The 18856-nt window shown below is 36.6% G+C and overlaps 1 protein-coding gene across 23 annotated transcripts in view; it reads right to left on the bottom strand.

Annotated features, from left to right (window-relative positions):
- Window positions 1-228: 228 nt before the first annotated feature.
- Window positions 229-18856, bottom strand: part of ATP2B1 (ATPase plasma membrane Ca2+ transporting 1) — a 58402-nt gene continuing 39774 nt past the window's right edge. For 14 of the 23 annotated variants that reach the window (XM_040701002.2, XM_040701102.2, XM_015276901.4 and 11 more), the window contains 12 exons: window positions 17384-17625; window positions 14648-14885; window positions 13569-13748; window positions 13401-13488; window positions 13018-13124; window positions 10976-11167; window positions 10576-10789; window positions 10217-10428; window positions 8399-8506; window positions 6329-6511; window positions 5919-6005; window positions 238-1689 (listed from right to left, as the gene is read on the bottom strand). In XM_040701002.2, the coding sequence (XP_040556936.1) occupies window positions 1378-1689; window positions 5919-6005; window positions 6329-6511; window positions 8399-8506; window positions 10217-10428; window positions 10576-10789; window positions 10976-11167; window positions 13018-13124; window positions 13401-13488; window positions 13569-13748; window positions 14648-14885; window positions 17384-17625 (2163 nt within the window). In that variant the 3' untranslated portion in view covers window positions 238-1377. Of the gene's footprint in view, window positions 1690-5851; window positions 6006-6328; window positions 6512-8398; window positions 8507-10216; window positions 10429-10575; window positions 10790-10975; window positions 11168-13017; window positions 13125-13400; window positions 13489-13568; window positions 13749-14647; window positions 14886-17383; window positions 17626-18856 lie in introns of all 23 variants that reach the window. The other 9 variants (XM_040701518.2, NM_001397870.1, NM_001397873.1 and 6 more) reach the window with 3 other exon arrangements.

The raw sequence follows: 18856 nt of genomic DNA on the forward strand, positions 1-18856 counted from the left end.
CAAGGAGTATCTTTTGGGCTCTACGAAGACTTGTGAGTACCTTAATCTTACAATCATTCTGAGGCAGCCACCGCAACTCCATTTACCCACAGTACTGCTGTTAGTGGGGCTATTACCATCTTGAAATTATAGCTAAAAGTAGTTTTAACCAGTAATACAAGAGAGCACTTTTCAGTGTTTCCTGTGATAGAGCTGAGGGGGAAAAAAAAAAAAATCTGTAATAAACCATTGCTGCAATTTTATTTTAACAAAAGGGCAGGTTTATTCATGTTTACAAACAAGTTTCAAAAACAAAAAGGAGAACATGTATGCTACCCACTAACAACCTTTCAAAATGCCAACAGCCCTCATGCTGCATGAAGGATTTCATAGATTAGAAAAAAATCACAGTTCCACTCACAGTTCACCAAGACAGCACTAAACTAACATGTTTAGACAAAAACAAAGGACTAAGATTCTGATGTATTTTGATTTAATCCATTTTGCCCGAGATAACAGAAATATTTCAAGCAAGTTCCATCACATATTGATGTCCTGCATTAAACAATCCTACTAAGTTCTGAACAAAAGTTATTCAGTAAGTTTCTCAAAATTTTTAAAAATTAAACAGTTGTTTCAAAACCATTAAGTAGTAAATGTATTTAAGAAACTAATCAGGACAGAGGCCATAACTTCATTAGAACACCACTGCTCATGTTTTTACAAAGCATTAGTGTTATCTATTTGGCTATTAGTATCAGCAATTTATCTACAATATTTAACAAGGTAAATTGCAGGCAAAATTTAGTACAGTTTCAATAGAAACACCCTTTTCCTGAAAATACAGCAGTATTTGAAGGACTAGTTTTTTTTGTTTTTTTTTTTTTTTTAATATTTTTCTCTGCATCATTTATAAGGAAGCTTCCCATCTATGAACAGGAACAAAAAAGTATCTACAAACCTTGTAAACAGATCTGTATCATTTATAAACATAAATAATCCAAATTATTAACAGCCAACAGCAGAAATTAAAGTATCAATTCAATGATCCAGGGCCTCCTTGCCCTTCCCAGCCTTCCCCTCAAAAAAAGGATCATGATAAACTAAAGCTCTGCTAACACACTGTTCAGGACCATTCTTAAGTACAACAGATGATCCACAGGTCACTTATGCCGAGTTACTGTTCATCTGTCAGAGTTCATTATTACTCCCACCCCCAGAAAAGCACCCTCCAGTCTGGCAGAAAGCTTTTTTTTAAAAAAATAAATCTACATTCGTACAAGTGTGTCTTCTGTTGAAGTCCAAGACAAGAATCTCATCTTGTCCATCATAAAGTGTGAAGAGACCCAGTTTCAATTTCTTTACAATGCAGCTAGTGTGTTAACATTCAGCTTACAATCAGAGTGATGTTTCCAAACTATGTAGCGGGCTCCCTGGGGATGAAGAGGTAGCAGACTTGTTCATGTCTGTTGTAAGGTGAATTCCACTGTCAACCGCATTGTTATTTTTATTGGGAGAGGGTGGGGGAGTAGAGTTGCGTTTTGTTGGAGCGTCATCTTCAGCATCAGTATCGTCAATAAGGGGAATATGAGGCTCGGAGTCTTCTATTCTAAACTCAGGATGCGTCATAAAATTGTGAATTGAACTTCGTGTCTCAGGTTTCTCTAGCCCCTCATACAAAGAACTACGAAATGCATTCACCACTCGTATCTGCAAACAAAGAAAAAAGGTTGTTAACATGCTGCAGATTTACTGGTAATGACATGGTTCTTATGAGTTTGAGTCCACAAACAGCTAGACATGAGTGATTCGAATTTGTATGTGATGCAGTGGAACTTGCAATAAACTGTAAAAAATGAAGAGCATTTCAGTAGAGCACTGCCAGTCTACAAAGTAGGAATAGAAACTGTGAAAGTACTGCACGAAGCTGAAGGGTCTAAAAGTCAGACATGGCACTAGAATTGTTTAATTACTTAACATGGGCAAAGCATTTTTTTTTTAAAGGAGGCCAACAATTACTTATTCGCAAATTAAATAATATTCAATGAGTTTTATAGAATACAGGGCGGGGGGGGAGGGGGGGGGGTGGAAAAGGCTGAAAGTAAGTTAAAGGGTAAAAGAGTTACTAATTCTCATGCTGGGAATTTAGGATGTCAACTGACTATGAAAAAGCCAAGCATGTGTAAGCCAATGTCACAATGACCAGACAGTAACAAAGTCATGCAAAAAAGGATATGACTGACTATAAACAGCTGTAAATGTTCGAGTATATACCCATCTACCACACTGGAGAAAGTTTCTTACTTAATGATTTGAAAGCTTAACACCAGAACTGGGAAACTGAATGCTGTATTGTACAATGATGATGTAGCTACAACAGGTTATAACTTGGAAGAGATTATTCAAGCAACGCTAAATACGAGAGAAGCAGCTGATTAGCTTTAGCTTACTTGAGTTTTCAACTTCCACTGAATGCATGGATAAAATTCCCAGGCTGAACATGATTTCAAGTCTCTCCATTGTTTAACTAACGTGCAAATCAGAACACTAAGTTTAAAGAAACCATACACAAACATTTCAGAATGAAATTAGATATGAAATTGGATAGGAAAAAGGTGCAAGTTCATTTTACAAAATGTGCACATCCAAGGTGACTGGAATTTACACTTTTCTAATTCTGATTTGAAGGATGAAGCCACCTGCTCATACACCTCTCCCCCTGCGCCCCACATTTCCCTGACCAACTACATGAATTCAGGATTCATTCTTGATCTGACATAAAGTAGTTAATAAAAAGCCAATGACCCCCTTGTCCAATACTTTGATCAAAACACATTTTCCAGCTTCTGTTAGCTTCTGCCTGTTCAGTACTCAACATCTCTAAGTAACCCGAGTAAGTCTTCAGGAAAGTACACAAAAAGTTCCTGCGCAGTACAATAAGAAGCAGAGCAGAACTCTGTAGTACAGTGCAACTTACTGTTACAAAACAGTAAGTCAAATTTTAAAAGATTTTTTAGGACATCTGAGATGACTTGTTTCAAGCTGAGAAGTGTATCAGGATTACTGCTCCCATACAGGATGCGTTGAGTTCCTTAGTAGTAAAAAAAGAAGCAATTCCAGGTGAAGGAATGAAGCTGGAAGGTCAAGTCAAGCAGGACAGGAATGTTGACTTCAGAAGAGTTAAGATACACCAAACATCCTCTTCGTGCAAACAGAAAAGAACTCCCCAGCAGCAGTGTGTCAAGTTTGTTATCAGAGAAGCTCTATACCGCATCAATTCTGACCACGTTCTTTGACAGCCAGAAATAGGTATTGTTTCCCCTATCCCCACCCCAACTTTCATTAAGAATTTTATTGAAAAGCTATAAAGTCCACATTTTCATACTGCAGGTATACAGCTGAGCTCCACTGATGATGAAAATCACTTCAAGAGGACAGGAAGGATACGCAATATTCAAAGAGGAGAGGACAGGAAATACTGTTGATGTGCTTGAGAGATAAATCGTTACAGCAACATCTAATGCTTTACTGTTTACCACATGAAAAACTGAGTACACTTTTTAAGAGTTTGCAAGTTATGTGAGATTTAAACAAATTCAGAGTGCTTCATAAAATCTCTTGGCACTTTCCAAGTGAATTAGCAGGAGTGACAGCGTCAGACTGAAAGCTTGCAATGCCTGTATTTGGCATGTTGCATCGCACTGTGCCACTGATTTCAGTGACAAAATGAAATACAACTGCCTCATGGAACTAGCTTTTCATTGCTTACAGATGGTATGTTAGAACATAAGCAGTTATGAAAAACAGTTTTTTAGCTTAATAGGAGAGCTGTAATTATCGTAACGATATAAGAATATCCACAATAAAAGTGTGATTCGCATAAAGAGAAACAACTGACCTGGATGATCCTATGAACTGAGGACCCACATAAAGTCTGGCCATGAAGGTTGGAATCAGACTACCAGCATTTTATCTTACACTTAAAAGGGAAACATCTAGCATTTTTAAGGCTTTATTTTCAGCTATTCAAGATAATGAGATGCAAGAGCTAACTATAAAATTGCTTAAGTGAGGAGCAAACAGGACAATTTGTTATATTATCAGGCCTTTCCTGTATTAGGTACCAGAATAGCAAGGAATGCAGTAAGAACTCCAAATCTTCCTGGCCAGACGGCTGCTTTGAAGTAGCAACCTCAGTACATGTGAACTATCTAACAGCTCCAAAAAAGACAACAATGAACAAACGTATCTGTTTGCCACTAATATACATTAGCTATCAAAAGACATTCTCCTAGAGGGAATAGCAGAAGGCTGTATTTCATAGTGAGGCTCAAAAACTAGTTTTTTGTTGTTTTTTTTTTTTACTATTGTAGCTTTGTATCTGCATTGGTCATTTGATGCAATGAGATGATGCAGTACCCATTAGGTTCTGCTCAAATGACAGCACGGCATGAAGTTGCTCTCTAGAGAGTTCTCAATGTCTAATTAATGTTCTTGAGTGTAGTTAGGGATACAGGTTACTCATTACCATTTTAAGTAGGAGATGCAATCCTGCATAACCTTACTGTTAAATCTACTTTTCATTTTGTGTGCTTCAGGCATGCAAATTTGTGAGCTAAGCTTCTCAGTACTACTCACTTGCAGGGTAGGGAAGTATCTGTTGCCAAGGGAGAACAAGTTAGCTTGTGCAAGCTAACACAGAAATTCTGTCCATGTAAAAAAAACCCATAAAAATAAAGAAATTGGAAGAGAACATTTAAGGCAGCTCCTGAAATTAAGGGTCTTCATCCACTTGGTAATCTGAAAGCTTAAAAAGCAGGGCAGGGGTGGGGAAAAGAAGCTTTCTCACAGTTATTTTTAAAAAACAATTATTTAATTGGTCTATAGAAAGTTAGAGAGGGCAGTTAAACATATAATATGTAACTAAGATGGAAAATTATTTCAACAATAGTTGAATACTGAGAGCTAATATCTACAACTGTTACACATCTTCAGACTCCATAATTTAAGCCTACATATGAGTAATTAAATCTCTAGCTTCTACAAAGAGGAAGGCTGAAACTGAAATGCCACTTAGAGCACAATATAAAGAGGGCAGAATTGAGGTGAGGCAAGAACTGTACTGTTACTGATGGCTTATGAACTGCTGTCTGAAGAACCTAGAAAGGAAAAGAAACCCTTCAAATGTGAACAAAAGTTTCACTACTTAGTGCTTAAGCCCTTCTTCTTTTTCATGAGCTATGTTTCTTCTGACCTGTATGTATTTAAGAAGCCTTGTCTCGCCACCTGAATCCTGATGTTGAGAAAGTTGTGTTATTCAGTAAAAAAAAAAAAAAAGTCCACAGAAAGCAGAGACTCAGAAGTTCCTCACAAGCTACAAAGAAAATGCATTTAGTGCTCCGTGTTCTAACTACATTCTTATTTTTAAAACACCATTGCTTTTCCATCCGTTTCTTCACCTTTTCAAGCATCATTTGTGCTGTGCGTAGTGCAAGACAGCTGAACTAGGTCTATGATTATACACTTAATCAGTTTGCTTATTCAACAGAAGTCACCCATATAAGGTGACTTTCGAGGCATATACTCGAAAATTTACACCAGTTTTCCTGTTTTCTCCTAAACATTCCTCTGTACACGAATGGATGAAGGCACAGGATGTGCAGGCTCACAGCTTTAAAGTGAAAGTCTTTTGTTGCAATTGTTCCACCTGTTCTCAGCCCTCTAAGAAAAAAAAGTCTTGAGGACTCCATTTTGTGAAAAAGCTCTATGAAAAGCCTGAACGATGAGTTTAAGTACTAAGGAGAAAATGAGAAACGTTAGGTATGTGAATCAGGAAATGTTAACTTCATGCACTTTAGGAACACACACTCACACCCCACAGTAGTAGAAGCAGTAGTAGAGGAAAACACTACATGTGTAGGGGTAGAAATATTTGTTACATCATGGTGCTGGCTGGCGATGGAGGGTTGCCGCCTTAGAGCCCCCTGAATGGTACTTCCACTCTGGAAAGCATTCACTACATCCATCTGCAAGGAATCAGAGATTGTGACAGCTTGCTCAGCAAGAGAGAGAGAGAAAGAGAGAGAACAAGAGAGGACCATCCCCATCTACAGCACACAAAAAGTAAAGAAAAAGGCACTTTTTTTTTAAATACAGTAGATACACAGGTAAGAGTTGAATTTAGAATAGAAGAAAACAGAGAACCCTGAGGGACAGTACAGTCATCCATATCCCCTCAAGAGTCTCATCCACACCATTTAAAACTGCCACCTTAGTCAAAGGACTGGGGACGGAGAGGAGTGATTTCTCTCCTAACACGCACCGCATCCTACCTTTTCCAAGACCATACCTGAGTTTGTATTCTGTTTAGGCCCCTAAACCACAAGATCTGACCACGACGTAATTCTCGCTCAGCGTGATCAATCTCCTCCACATCTTCTGCTAGCTCTTCTTCAGGAATCTCTTCCTTTTGTGTGCCATGACCAGCTTCCTTAAGGAATTTCAAGCGGCTAGTTGGAATTGTTGAAATCAACTAACAGCGAATAAGAAGTATGAATCAGAATTATTATTTTAAGGGAAGAAAAAAAAAAAGAATGAACATAATAACAACAGACACCTTAACATAATATCCTGTACACATGATTAGCAAAGTTGAAAAAAATAAGATGTAAATGGGATAAATGGTATCAATGTAGAGCCATAACTCCAGCTGAATAGCTGCACAACTCTTAAGTCTTCTTACAACCTCAACAACATTTCATTAGAAGTAGCCACAGCTTATTCAGAAATATAGAAGAGGCAGGCATTCTTTTGTCACCTGAGCAGTATTGATCCACTTGCAAGGTCAGTGATGTTTCCAAAACCCTTATATCAAACTACTAAATTGCTAGTTGTTTGTATTAAATTGCTACTTATTTTTAATTAATTAATCTAGCTGAAGCTAAAGAGAAGCTATATATGTCTTTTCCGGCTTTCCTTTTCATCCCCACCTTCAGGGCTATTCTGTTGAACTATGTAGTGAAGGAGAATCATCTTTTGATACATCCCATCTAGCAGATCCACATCAGTTCCAAGCCTGCTTTCCTTGAGCATCATTAATCTAGAAGACCATTTCAGAAGCTGCAGAGGAAAAAGACTGCTCCAAAAGCAAGATAAACTGCCTTTCATACTGACATCATTACTATGATTCAGTTTCTACTATTAGCAGAAAGTCAAAAGCTCTTTCACTATGATCAGATGCTAGAGCAGCATGAACTGCAGCAGGGAAGCTCGGCCCTTCCAGGATGCTTTGGATCAAAGGTATTTCAAGCTACCATGACTCTATTTGAGGCTACTTTTAAACCTCAGAATGACTTTATTCAATTTTTTTAAAAAATAATCAGTTTTCCAAAAACCTTAAAAAAGTTTATACCCACATTTAGAATATGCAATTATGTATTTATTTACAACTAAAATTCACCCTGAAAAGGTATTATTTACAAATTAGAAGAGAAGAAACTGTACTGGAAAATTCTTCATGTGGTATGAAGAATTTAGACAACCATGTCATTAACTAATGAGAAACTACAGAGTTCTAAAGTTTCATGTAAATAAGCTTGCAAGTACTGTTGTATGCGTAATAGCAAAGAAACTCTAAGGAAGAAAATAATCAAAAAGCAGTAAGCTTAAAAGTATATTTCATAATTATGCAAATGAAGAATTTTAAAGAGAAAACTTTTGAGTTTTGCTGCATTTCTTGCTACTCTAGGATATCTTTAAACAAAAAGACTAGCACATATAACAATTCCCATTTTTCAAGAAAATCATTCAACACCACATTAAATATATTGAAACATTAGCATATTAATTGCCTTATGTTCTTACAGAAGCTTTTCTAGTGTTTATCTGGCTGAAGACAATTTCATACTTAAAAGCAACTACAGCTGCTTCTAGTTAAAAATTACTGAACATAAATACAGAATCATAGAATGGCCTGGGTTGAAGAGGGCCATAATGATCATCTAGTTTCAACACCCCTGCTATGTGCAGGGTCACCAACCACTAGACCAGGCTGCCCAGAGCCACATCCAGCTTGGCCTTGAATGTCTCCACGGATGGGACATCCACAACCTCCTTGGGCAACCTGTTCCAGTGTGTCACCACTCTCTGAGTGAAAAATTTCCTCCTAACTGTCCTAAACCAGACATAGTATCTAGTTACGACTTATAACTAACTAATCAACCAAGTCATAGTAAGGAATGTCTAACTGCAGACTTACTAGCTATTAAACCAGGTAATTTTAGGCAGCATTTACTGTTAATTTCCACAGATTTATGTAGTCCACATCAAAGATCAGAATGCTTAAGGTAAAATGCTTTACATGGAAAATATAAATTCATTAACAGAAGTAGATTTGACATTTGGAAAAAACCTCTTTTACCTGGCCCCAGAGTAGTGTTCCCATGCCCAGGAAAACAGACCACAGCCACTGTTCAATTGAGAGTTTTGAGCAACTGAACGGTTTTCCACCAAACTGCACGATAATTATCTGTGAAGAGCAATACCATTAAACACGTATCAGTGATTCATTACTAGAAAACTCCCTAAAGCTTCGAGATCATCATAGACAACTCTGCATTAAAAAACTGGATTTACTATCTCATTCAGCACACACTTCTACCATTTCAGCAGCTTGAGCTGTATTTCCAAATCTAAGCAATTTTCTCAGTATTTTAAGAATTTATTCTTCAAATGGTACACAAAAAGAAAAAAAATGGTTTTTGCTTCTTTCTGCTTACACTTTTTCCCCTCTGTTTAACATTTACAGCATGTACTTGATGCTACAAATTTAGTTCAGTCATCTCAGAACCAAGTTAATTAATGATCCAAGTTAACTAATGATCTTCTATTAATGCAAGTCTTAGATACCCAAAACACACACATTTCAGAAATCATTCAACAGAATATTACTACATATCCCAGTCTTAGGCATGAGAGTTTATATGTCAAACTATGATGAAGGGCTGAAATCTGAAAGCCAGGTTAAATGCATTCCCACTGACTTACCTACTACAACAAGCTGCACAGGCCCTAATGAGCAAGGTATCCCACTGAATAGGAACTATATGCATGGAACGCTGCCCTGGAGAATAAACATTCAAGCAGCAGGGCAAGTGTCAAAAGGAGACGGTATCAGCCATTAAATAGGGCTCCTGACACTGGAAAGCCCAGGAGTATCTTATTTTATTAACAAAGAATAAGACACTGAAAAAAACACAGCGCTAACTTATATGGGAAGGTAAGTCCCTTATGAATCCCTGATAAAGGGAACATAATTGCAGGCAGCAATAATTTCTATGTATTTGGATTTGTTGCAAAACAAGTCCGCTGCACTTATGACTCTAAAAATAGATGTAGCTTTTGAAAAAGATTCTCCTGAAGAAATTTAAAAGTGGATTAAGTGAACCAACTTTAAAGTAGAGGTGCATACATTTGCATTGCTTGAACTGTTATACGTTTGGTTAACTTCAAGGAATTGTAAGGTTAAGCTTCATCCTACACCTTAGATTACTTATGACCAAAATAAACTGTAAAAAACTAAAAAAAAAAAAAAAAAATCGTAAGAATATAAAAATTGAGTTGTTGGTTATTTCACTGTTATTAGTATTGATTAATTAATCATGAAGGCTAATTTGAAGGTAAAAAATATTGTGTCAACTATTTCCTTTTATTAGATTTTGACTCGGTGTTTCTCAACACCGGGATGTTAGTCTGATCTATTACAGATAATTTAATTCATCTTGTTAGTAAGCAGAGATTTAACCAGCCAGCTCTTACAAATCTACCTAGATGCATCAACTAAAGGTCCCCAGACATCAGTGTTTCATGCCAAAATAAGACCTAAAGCAACAGCATCAATACAGACAACTGATTTCTGTAAGAGGAACATACAGCCTCTTTAAAACCTGTCAAGACTGGAACACTGGGATCACATAGGGGGACAAGAAAATTCAAAAACTAAATATGTAAATAACTACGTAAATACGTAACTAAATAAGTTCAACATTTGATTTTGACAATTTCAGAGAGGTCCTACCTGGAGACCTTGTCAAGCAAGACTTGAAAGCTATTAGTTTTCATAATTTATTTATTTTTTAATAGTGTGACATCGCTGATTCTTCACGTTGCAGAAATAAAACATCTGGCCACATAAGCATTAGTTGGTGAGCGTTTCCAAGGTAAGCAATAAGTTACTCACCTGCACAACAAATGTTCCCAGAACAATAGTACAGAAGATAGCGTTGTTAAAGATTCCTTCAAAAACGTTTCTTTCACCGTGAATTTTCCGGGCATTAATTTCATTAAAAAGTTGCATCATTACAAATGTATTAAAGACAATAGTATAATGCTCTGAAGGAGGGGCATGCAGAGGTGCGTTTCTTCCACTATCAATATCAAAAATTTTCTCACCTGTGCATAAAAGACATTAATCAGCAGCTTAAATTGGTGGCTCTATATACATACACAGATAGACAGAACATATACTAGAATTAAAAAAAAAAAGTAGTTCTTAAGACTTCATCACTGTACAGCTTGGCAAAGCTTCGGTGTTCTTACCAGCAAACAGGAGTGTAAAGACCACTACGAGTTGGTAGAATGCATGACCCAAAATATTCTTCATCATTGTACGAGAAATCAAAGGTTTGTTTCTACCATAAGGCTTCCGCAATAGAAGAGCTTCAGTGGGTGGTTCTGTCGCCAAGGCAAGAGAAGCTAATGTGTCCATTATCAGATTTACCCACAGCATCTGCACAGCTTTAAGCGGAGAATCCTATAAAGATAGAAACGTAAGCTCTCCAGTATAAGTGAACAAACTGCAGCTATTAAAGGCATTTATTATAAAACACTGGCACATTTTGAAGAGCATTACATTCTTCAGGCTAGCATACAACTGAAAGTTGTATTCAAGAGAGTCAGTCATGATATTTACAACAGCTGTAACTATCAACGTACGTACCTGTGTTATGCATGCTCCTGTAAAAGCGACAATTACTGCCACTACATTGACTGTGAGCTGGAACTGAAGAAACTTTGAAATGCTGTCATATACGTTTCGTCCCCACATAACTGCTTTAACAATACTCGTGAAGTTGTCATCCGTAAGGATAATATCAGAAGCTTCTTTAGCTACATCTGTTCCAGCAATTCCCTGGTAGAAAAAGAAAAACACTAGGAAATGCAACCGGATGCACTGATGTATATAGTAGGAACAATTACATCCCTGGTCAACATATCAGCATTCATTTTAATGTACCATGTCTTTAGAACTACTTTAATGTTAACAACCTGAAGCTCTACTGAAGCAAGTCTTGCTTCCACATTCTAATGCAGAATGGAAAATGTGAAAAATCCTCATCTTTACTTTAAAGATTTTAATAAATAAAGAAATCTCAAGCTGACAATAAAAAACACATTGTGCAAGTTCTTCCAATTCAAGTTAAAGGCCACCAGATGGTGCAGTACTACAGTTTAGTCCACATGCTATATGGATTCCAGGAGAAGAAAAATGCACGTGTACCTACATGGTAAAGTGATGTACACTGCCAAAAGCTTCCTGCAGACTACTGACAGTGAAAAACAAGACATTAAGTATAACTGCATATGACATTGCAATGGAATGATATTGTTAGGTTTTAAGCACCTGGAATCTCCTACATATCTAAAAAATTCAACTTAGTTTATGAGTTAAGTATAATATCTGCTTAAAGGAAGTGGTTTTTTGTTTTTTTTTTTAAATACCCTAACTACAACTCAATAGGAAATTTAATGATTCTTATTACAATGTGCCAGTTTTCTAAGAAAAAGTCACCTGCACAGCTATGCATACCACTTAAGAGTTATCTTTAAGTATGATTCTATGATTGTATGGGGAAGCAACATACACTAGTCTACCTACATAAACTTGAATCCAAATTTGCAACACAGCACAAGGAGTTGCAACTTAAATTATTTGTTGACAGTGATCACATTTTGAAGGGACTACCACTCTTAGCTGTAACTTTCCTAATATTTAGTGCCACACAGACAAGCCAGTCTGCAGAACAAATACATAAATCACAATGAAAATAAAGACAAAAACAAAACAAAAAAAGCTACTGCACAAGTCCTGCCTCTGGAAGAGACATTTATGTATTAAATTTTTAACATCTTCTTAAAGTTCATCTACTAACTGAGAGGAGACAATAGGACAGCTATTTAATTCCTTCAGGTCAGCTCAGGAAGAACAATAAAACCCCCCTAGGTACTGTAGGCTGCTTGGGTCTCTGCAATAAAGTGTGCTTAACACATGCTAAATTTAGGCTAAAATGTTTTATCCCCAGCAATTAATTTTCATGGACTGCTGGACTTCGTTTGGCTACCATTTCAAAGGGCGTTTGAGAATTTAAACTGAGAAAGTAACGTGTTTCTGAACTCATACAGTCAAATGCAGATCCTAGGCTGCTAGAATATGGTGTTTAATTTAGGATGTACAAGATGCCTTTGTACCACCTCCAAAGGCATTTTAAACATCAGCTTGTACTTTCTGTCCCCCTAGTCTCCTTGTTTTTCTGCATCATTTCATAAAAAATAGATGAATAAACGTATCATATATAAGGTTTACTGAAAGCCACTGTATGCTATTTACCACTTCAAGTCGTTTTGCCTTTTGTTGAATTGATCTCATTTCAGGAATTTTTCAGTGTCAGGAATTCCAGTAGTACATTTTGCAATAAGTCTTTTTTTTAAAAAAAAAAAAATTTGCTTTGCAAATGACTGAAGATCTGCAGTGTAAGTTTTACTCATTGGCAAAAGCCACAAGGACATTTTTAATCAAATAAAAAAGACAGGAAACTGAGAAAAAAAGTAATTAGTTTTAAGTGTGAGAGAAGTTAACGCCCTTCAATTAGCTGTATATTAGGCTCATGAAACAAGTAAGGCTGTTGAATCTTCTTCAAAGTGATTTGATAAAGTGCTTTATTAAAATAGCACTCAAAATATTGAAAGTAAAAAAAGTCATACCATAGCAAATCCAACATCTGCTTTCTTCAGTGCAGGACCATCATTGGTACCATCACCAGTTACTGCTACAACTTGCCTCTGATCAAAGATAGTGCTGTCAATTATACCTAAAGTAAAATGACATCTCAGTATTAGAGTTCAAAACAGACAATACAGCAAAGACTGAGGTTCAAAGAGAAAGCCATTTTATCATCCTCAGACAAACAAAAAAAACCCACACCACAACTAGAACCATCTATGATCTACCTCTCAGGAAAGGAAAAAGAAAAAAAAAATCAGTTGGCATATGAAGACACCCTCATTGGCATTACCCACAACTATTCTAATCCTATTTTTCTCTAGAAATAGAACTTTACTTGGAAGTTCAAATAATTTTTATTTACCTTTTACTAGAGTGTGTTTGTCAGTAGGAGATGATCTTGCAAGAACACGTAGCTTTGGCCAAATTTTATCTATTCGCTCTTGCTCTATCTGTAAAAAGACCATCAGGTATATTTTACAATTACAAGCCTTTACAGAACAGCTGATCCAACTTAAGTCAGTATGCTTACCTCTCCTTTTTCATTGCGTATTCTCCTATTAAAATCTTTGCCCTCCAAACACAGAAAGTCTTCACCAGGATTCAGAATACCACATTTTAATGCAATAGCACGAGCAGTATTAATGTTATCACCAGTGACCATACGTACAGTGATGCCTGCACGCTGACATTTTTTTATTGCATCGGGTACCTACATGTAAAAAGTAAAAATAACAAAAAAAATCCAAAAGTTAGACTATACAAACACTGAATAAATGAATAAATTCACATGTCTAGACATGTGAATGAAGTGTCTTCAAGTCAAACCAAAACAACTTATTTTAACATCAGTACTGTTGCTAAGGAACATTTAAGAAATTTAAGTAAGTTACCTTAATCATTTTCCTGAAAAACACACAAATGGCTATTCTGGCAAAGAATGGTTATTTTTTGTTTTGTTTTTCCCATTTATTCCCTCTTTATTTTCCAAATACTGCAGTGTGCAAAACCACCACAGAAAGCCCCGTGATACACATTACAGTGTAGCAGTCAGAAGTACTAAGTACAGGCTTTACGTTTATGTTTACGTAAAATGAACTACAGCTCACACACTACTTGTCAGCCCACAACTTCAGCTGGGAAGTGACACTAATGTGGGTCAAAACGAAGTCCCCCTTAAAGCATAAAAGCTTTTACTGTTGAAAAATACTGCCCTCCATAAACCTCAACCACAAGCAGATCTCCTTAGCTCAGTTGACAAATCCTCTTCCCCTTTAGAACCTTGCAGCAAACACAATGGCTAATATGATCCTAATCCATACTCCTAATATTCCGAGTAGTTTAAAGAAGAAAAAAGACCAGTTGTTCCATCTACTGAGACACTGCTTAGTAAGCGCCTTAAGTCATTAGTTTGTACAGAGCTTCAGTAACACAGCATAAGTGTCATTAAGGTTTTAATCTGCTTTTGTAGCTCCATTAACTTTTCCCCCCAAGAAATTAGATTTTCACTTATTAACTATGTTAAAGATGCAAAACTCACTCTTTGCATGACTGAAAACCAACATAAACCAGGATCTCCTCAAACAGAAACAGCTTATTCAGTGACCCTACCTCAGGTCTCACAGGATCTTCAATCCCAACAACAGCAATGCACGTCAGACCAGTAACAATGTCATTTTCATTGTCCCATTCTGGCTCTGGTTCCCCTGCTGGAAAGTCTCTAAATGCCAAACAAATGGTTCTAAGCCCTTCAGAAGCCATTGGCTCAATTACAGTTTTTACAATATCGTCACGGTCCCTAGGTCTGAATACCTTTGGTTCTCCATCAGCACTCAGTATTTTGAAGCACCTGAAAAGAGAGTTTAAAAGTTAACAGATGTTTACCAAAGTTCAGTCTTTTGTGGAAAGTAGCTTATAAGTCCACTTGTTTAAGTTTCCATAAGCTTTACTCTTTCAGACAGACACACTAGCAGATAATCTTCTCCATATGCACTTAATCTCTTCCTAACTGCAAAACATGCTAGCTGTTAACTGAGATGGTTGTCCTGGGATGAAAATAATGCTCTGTAAATTATGGAAACAAAGTTAATTACCTCCCAGAAGTAACCATTTCTCATTGTACTTAAATGTAGTGAATGCACTAGCTGTGTCAGTTAATCTAGTTTCAAGCTCAACAAAATAGTCCTGCTTTTAGCAGTTGCATGTCTCAGAAATACAGTAGGCTTCCAAAACATGCACACAGTGCCTCAGCACTAAACTCACAGAACTAAAAGCAAACTCGCGTGGTATGAAGAACCAATGCTATCCTTGAGAGTAGTAAGGTTTACAAAATAATCAACATGTACATTACCAATTCTGAGACAATTTGGCAGTTCTTAAATGTAAAGCACTAAATGAAAAACAAATACTTCAAGCTGATGTAAAAAAAATTAAAGAGACTAGGCTCAAAATAACATACTCTAGTGTTTCCAGTCATGTTCTTTTAGTCTGTTTCTTTAGTCCATAAATGTCATTGCTTTCCTAGAGAGCATACATACTTTACCAATAATAACGTCACAAATCTAACACTACCAACTGCTTTTAACAATAAATTTAATTTTGTTCCTTTGAGTCTTTACCAAAGTCCTGCCATGAAAGAAAGCCATAAGAGCTTATTTCACAAATCAGTACTAACGTGACACTGAAAAAAAGCCAAGGATTTATGACATTTTGAAAACACCTAACAGATCTGATAGGCAACTTCATTACAACTGAAATTTGAAGTCTGTCATCGATTTGGGTTACCCGTTCAAATGTCAGCAACCACTGCGTATATCTTGCATTATCACGAGTCACAGGGCTCATGAGTAATCCCAAGTATACAGAGATGACTACATGGAAATCAGTAAGCTTTATGTGAAGACTGAAGCAAGTTTTAGTTAAAATACTTGACTTGAGACATGAGTGTAAATAAAGAAGAAAAACTGAAAAGTTTTGCAGCATTTCTTCTACACTTGCAGGTGACTCATTTATATTATTTTAAAAATATATATACTTATATTCATGTTTTTTTCACTGCTCGGTAGTCATCTCTGTGACAGTGAAGAATGTGCAGCACAACTGGCAAGCCATGTTATGAGCTCTATAATTAACTTCTTTCATTGAACAGACAGGAGATAAAGAAAACGGCTAAGATTTTCTCAGATAGAGTTTCAGGTTTATGGCTACTCCAGTAAATCACTACGTATTTTCTCGTTCTTTCTTAGATATCACTATTTGTTATCTCAGATGTGAGGCCAAATGAATCGCATGAGTCAGGGTTGAATGAGTTCTAGCATATTCTAAAGTTCAATTGCTTAACAACAAAATAAAATATAAAATATTCCTGAAGGTAGAAGCAATGCATGTGTAGGCATACTTACTAATGAAGCTTGCCTTAAAATCTAGCTAAGATTTGGATACAAATTATTTTAAAGTTCTGTATCAAAAGGAACTAGAAAGTCCTCGAAAGACTGACATTTTGCTGTGAGCACTAAGCTGATGGAGGAGAAAAATTATCTTTTCTCTTTAGTGTATTTGTATGCCCCTACGTGGTGATCCTGGGGCCTGGTAGAAAGCAAGTTAAGATGGCACGTGTTAAGACTAGAAAGAGCCTGAAGCCAGGACCAAAAACAGACCGGTTACAACTAGTGCTTCCAAACATAACATAATGTACACATGCCTTCTCCCCGAGCCTGCTAAGGAGTTACCACAGCTTGCTTCACACTAAGGATTGTTCCAGCGATGATACATCTCTCATTAACAGACTAGCCACTAAAACAAAAGCCTCTGGAAATGGGCAGACAAGTAAGGAAATGACAACTTGCTTTGTCATTCTAAAAGAACAATTAACTTTCTCTCTTAGTCAAGATTCAATCTTTTATTAAAGTAATCAGCTTTGACACCAATTCACACTGTCATTTGAAGCTGAAAGTAATCTTTTGCAAAGGCACCAAACCCTAGACAGAGTTTAAACGGATCGGCTGCCAGGACTTCCACACTTAAAATTAAGATGGTTTAACTAGACAATTAGGCTTTCCTGTACCAGATTCACACTGAAGAGCTGTACTTCCGCTTTATACCTTCCAGTGCATTAGATTTAAAGTAATTCAAGTGCTCCTTCCCATTTTAGTGCATAAAGTCAGATAATCAAGGGGCACAAGACAGGAAGCTAGCAGCTATTTCAAGGGTAAAGGACTGTTGCACTTGTTCATAAACACAGCTACAGAAATAACTTGCAGACTACAGCATAATGTTGTGTAGCAATTCACAGTCTCACAAAGTTTAGTCAAATTAGAAGTACTAAAGTACAATAGTAGTTACCCTTACTTTTTAAGAACTATCTCAGAGGCACCTTTACTGAATATTCGGAAACTGCCATCAGAGTTTTTTAACACAGTACTCATAGATTTTCTGACAGAGTTGAAGGTGTACACTTTGTGCAACTTCTCTTCTGGTATCTCATTCCGTACATCCTGATAATCACGTTTTAAATCCAAAAGAAAACCCAGCAAGGCACATTCAGTTTTGTTTCCAACATGACGTGGTAGACCACCTTCTTTCTCAGGAGGCTGCAAGAAAAACAATAATCTTCACTGATTAGAATGTTAACTTAGGAACCACTGAAGTACAGCATTTTGAAAACAAGGAAACCAAGTCTAAGTTCAGCTCTGAGTTGGGAAGTTTCACTTTTGCAATGGTTAATCTATAAATTCCTATGAGTCATAAGCTCACGCTACTTACTGGCTTTCATAAGTGACTTCTGCACCTGTTTAGTCTTTCAATAAATTTCTCAGGCTCAAAAATCACCTATGAAGTCTATATGAAATGCAGAGCTGACTTTCCTTTCTAGTTAGTTTCCACTGCTTGAAATAACTGTCTGGATCACTTGGGTGTACTGTATCCCTGAATAATTTTGCAATTTAGAAGTACAATTAAGTTTAACAAAACTGTCTTTAAAATACCGAATGCCACTATTTCTGCTAAATTAATGTATTCTCTCCTATAACAGTTCTTCCTTAATGATATACTATGAACACATCACCTGTAGCCTTCTATGGAAGAGACTTAAGTCTTTAAGCTTCTTAAGCCTCACTACAAGTTCTGTTTTCCAGGCAATGTCCTGTTCAAAGTGTTTCTGAAATCTCTTTAGTTTTCAGCCCTTTAATAGCAGAATGACTTCTTATCTCAGAAATGTGGAGTCATACATAAAAGAATACTTTTCTGAAGATATTTCTGAGCATATATATATATGTAACATCACATTGTAGTTTGTAGGAAAAAAAAGCAGTACTTATTCTGCCAGACCAGGCCTCAAATATCTCAATCACAACTGTATTAGTCGTAAGGCAGGGATCTATTTTCATTGTTAAGAGCTACAACATCTTGTGTTTTGCTGAATGCTAAGTTCTAAAATGTTTAGTTTAATGTGCTCCCCAGACAGTGGCATACTGGTGCAAAAATGAAGGATCTAGAGCACCTGTTCAAGAGACTTTGTCAGTCTATACATAGGTACTTTTTATTTCTATAAAAAGATCTTTAGGAATTGGACTACGAAACTTCTCAAATACTGGAACTCATTCCACTGAGATAGGTACTTGTGGTCTTGATGCGTCCCCTCAACTGCTACCAAAAAAATTCCTGTGGAGGTTCAGTCTTTGTTGGCTGACAAGTGACTTTTAGACTGTGGTTCTGCTTCTGTTCTCAGCCTACGGATTTGTACTAATAGTATCTGAAATAAATATCCAAACTTATCTGTACCTGCATTTTTCCTTCACATTTTGGTAATCCTATGCTACCCTT

The sequence above is a fragment of the Gallus gallus genome, chromosome 1 (genome assembly GCF_016699485.2).
Source record: "Gallus gallus isolate bGalGal1 chromosome 1, bGalGal1.mat.broiler.GRCg7b, whole genome shotgun sequence".
Classification (NCBI taxonomy): Eukaryota; Metazoa; Chordata; class Aves; order Galliformes; family Phasianidae; genus Gallus; species Gallus gallus.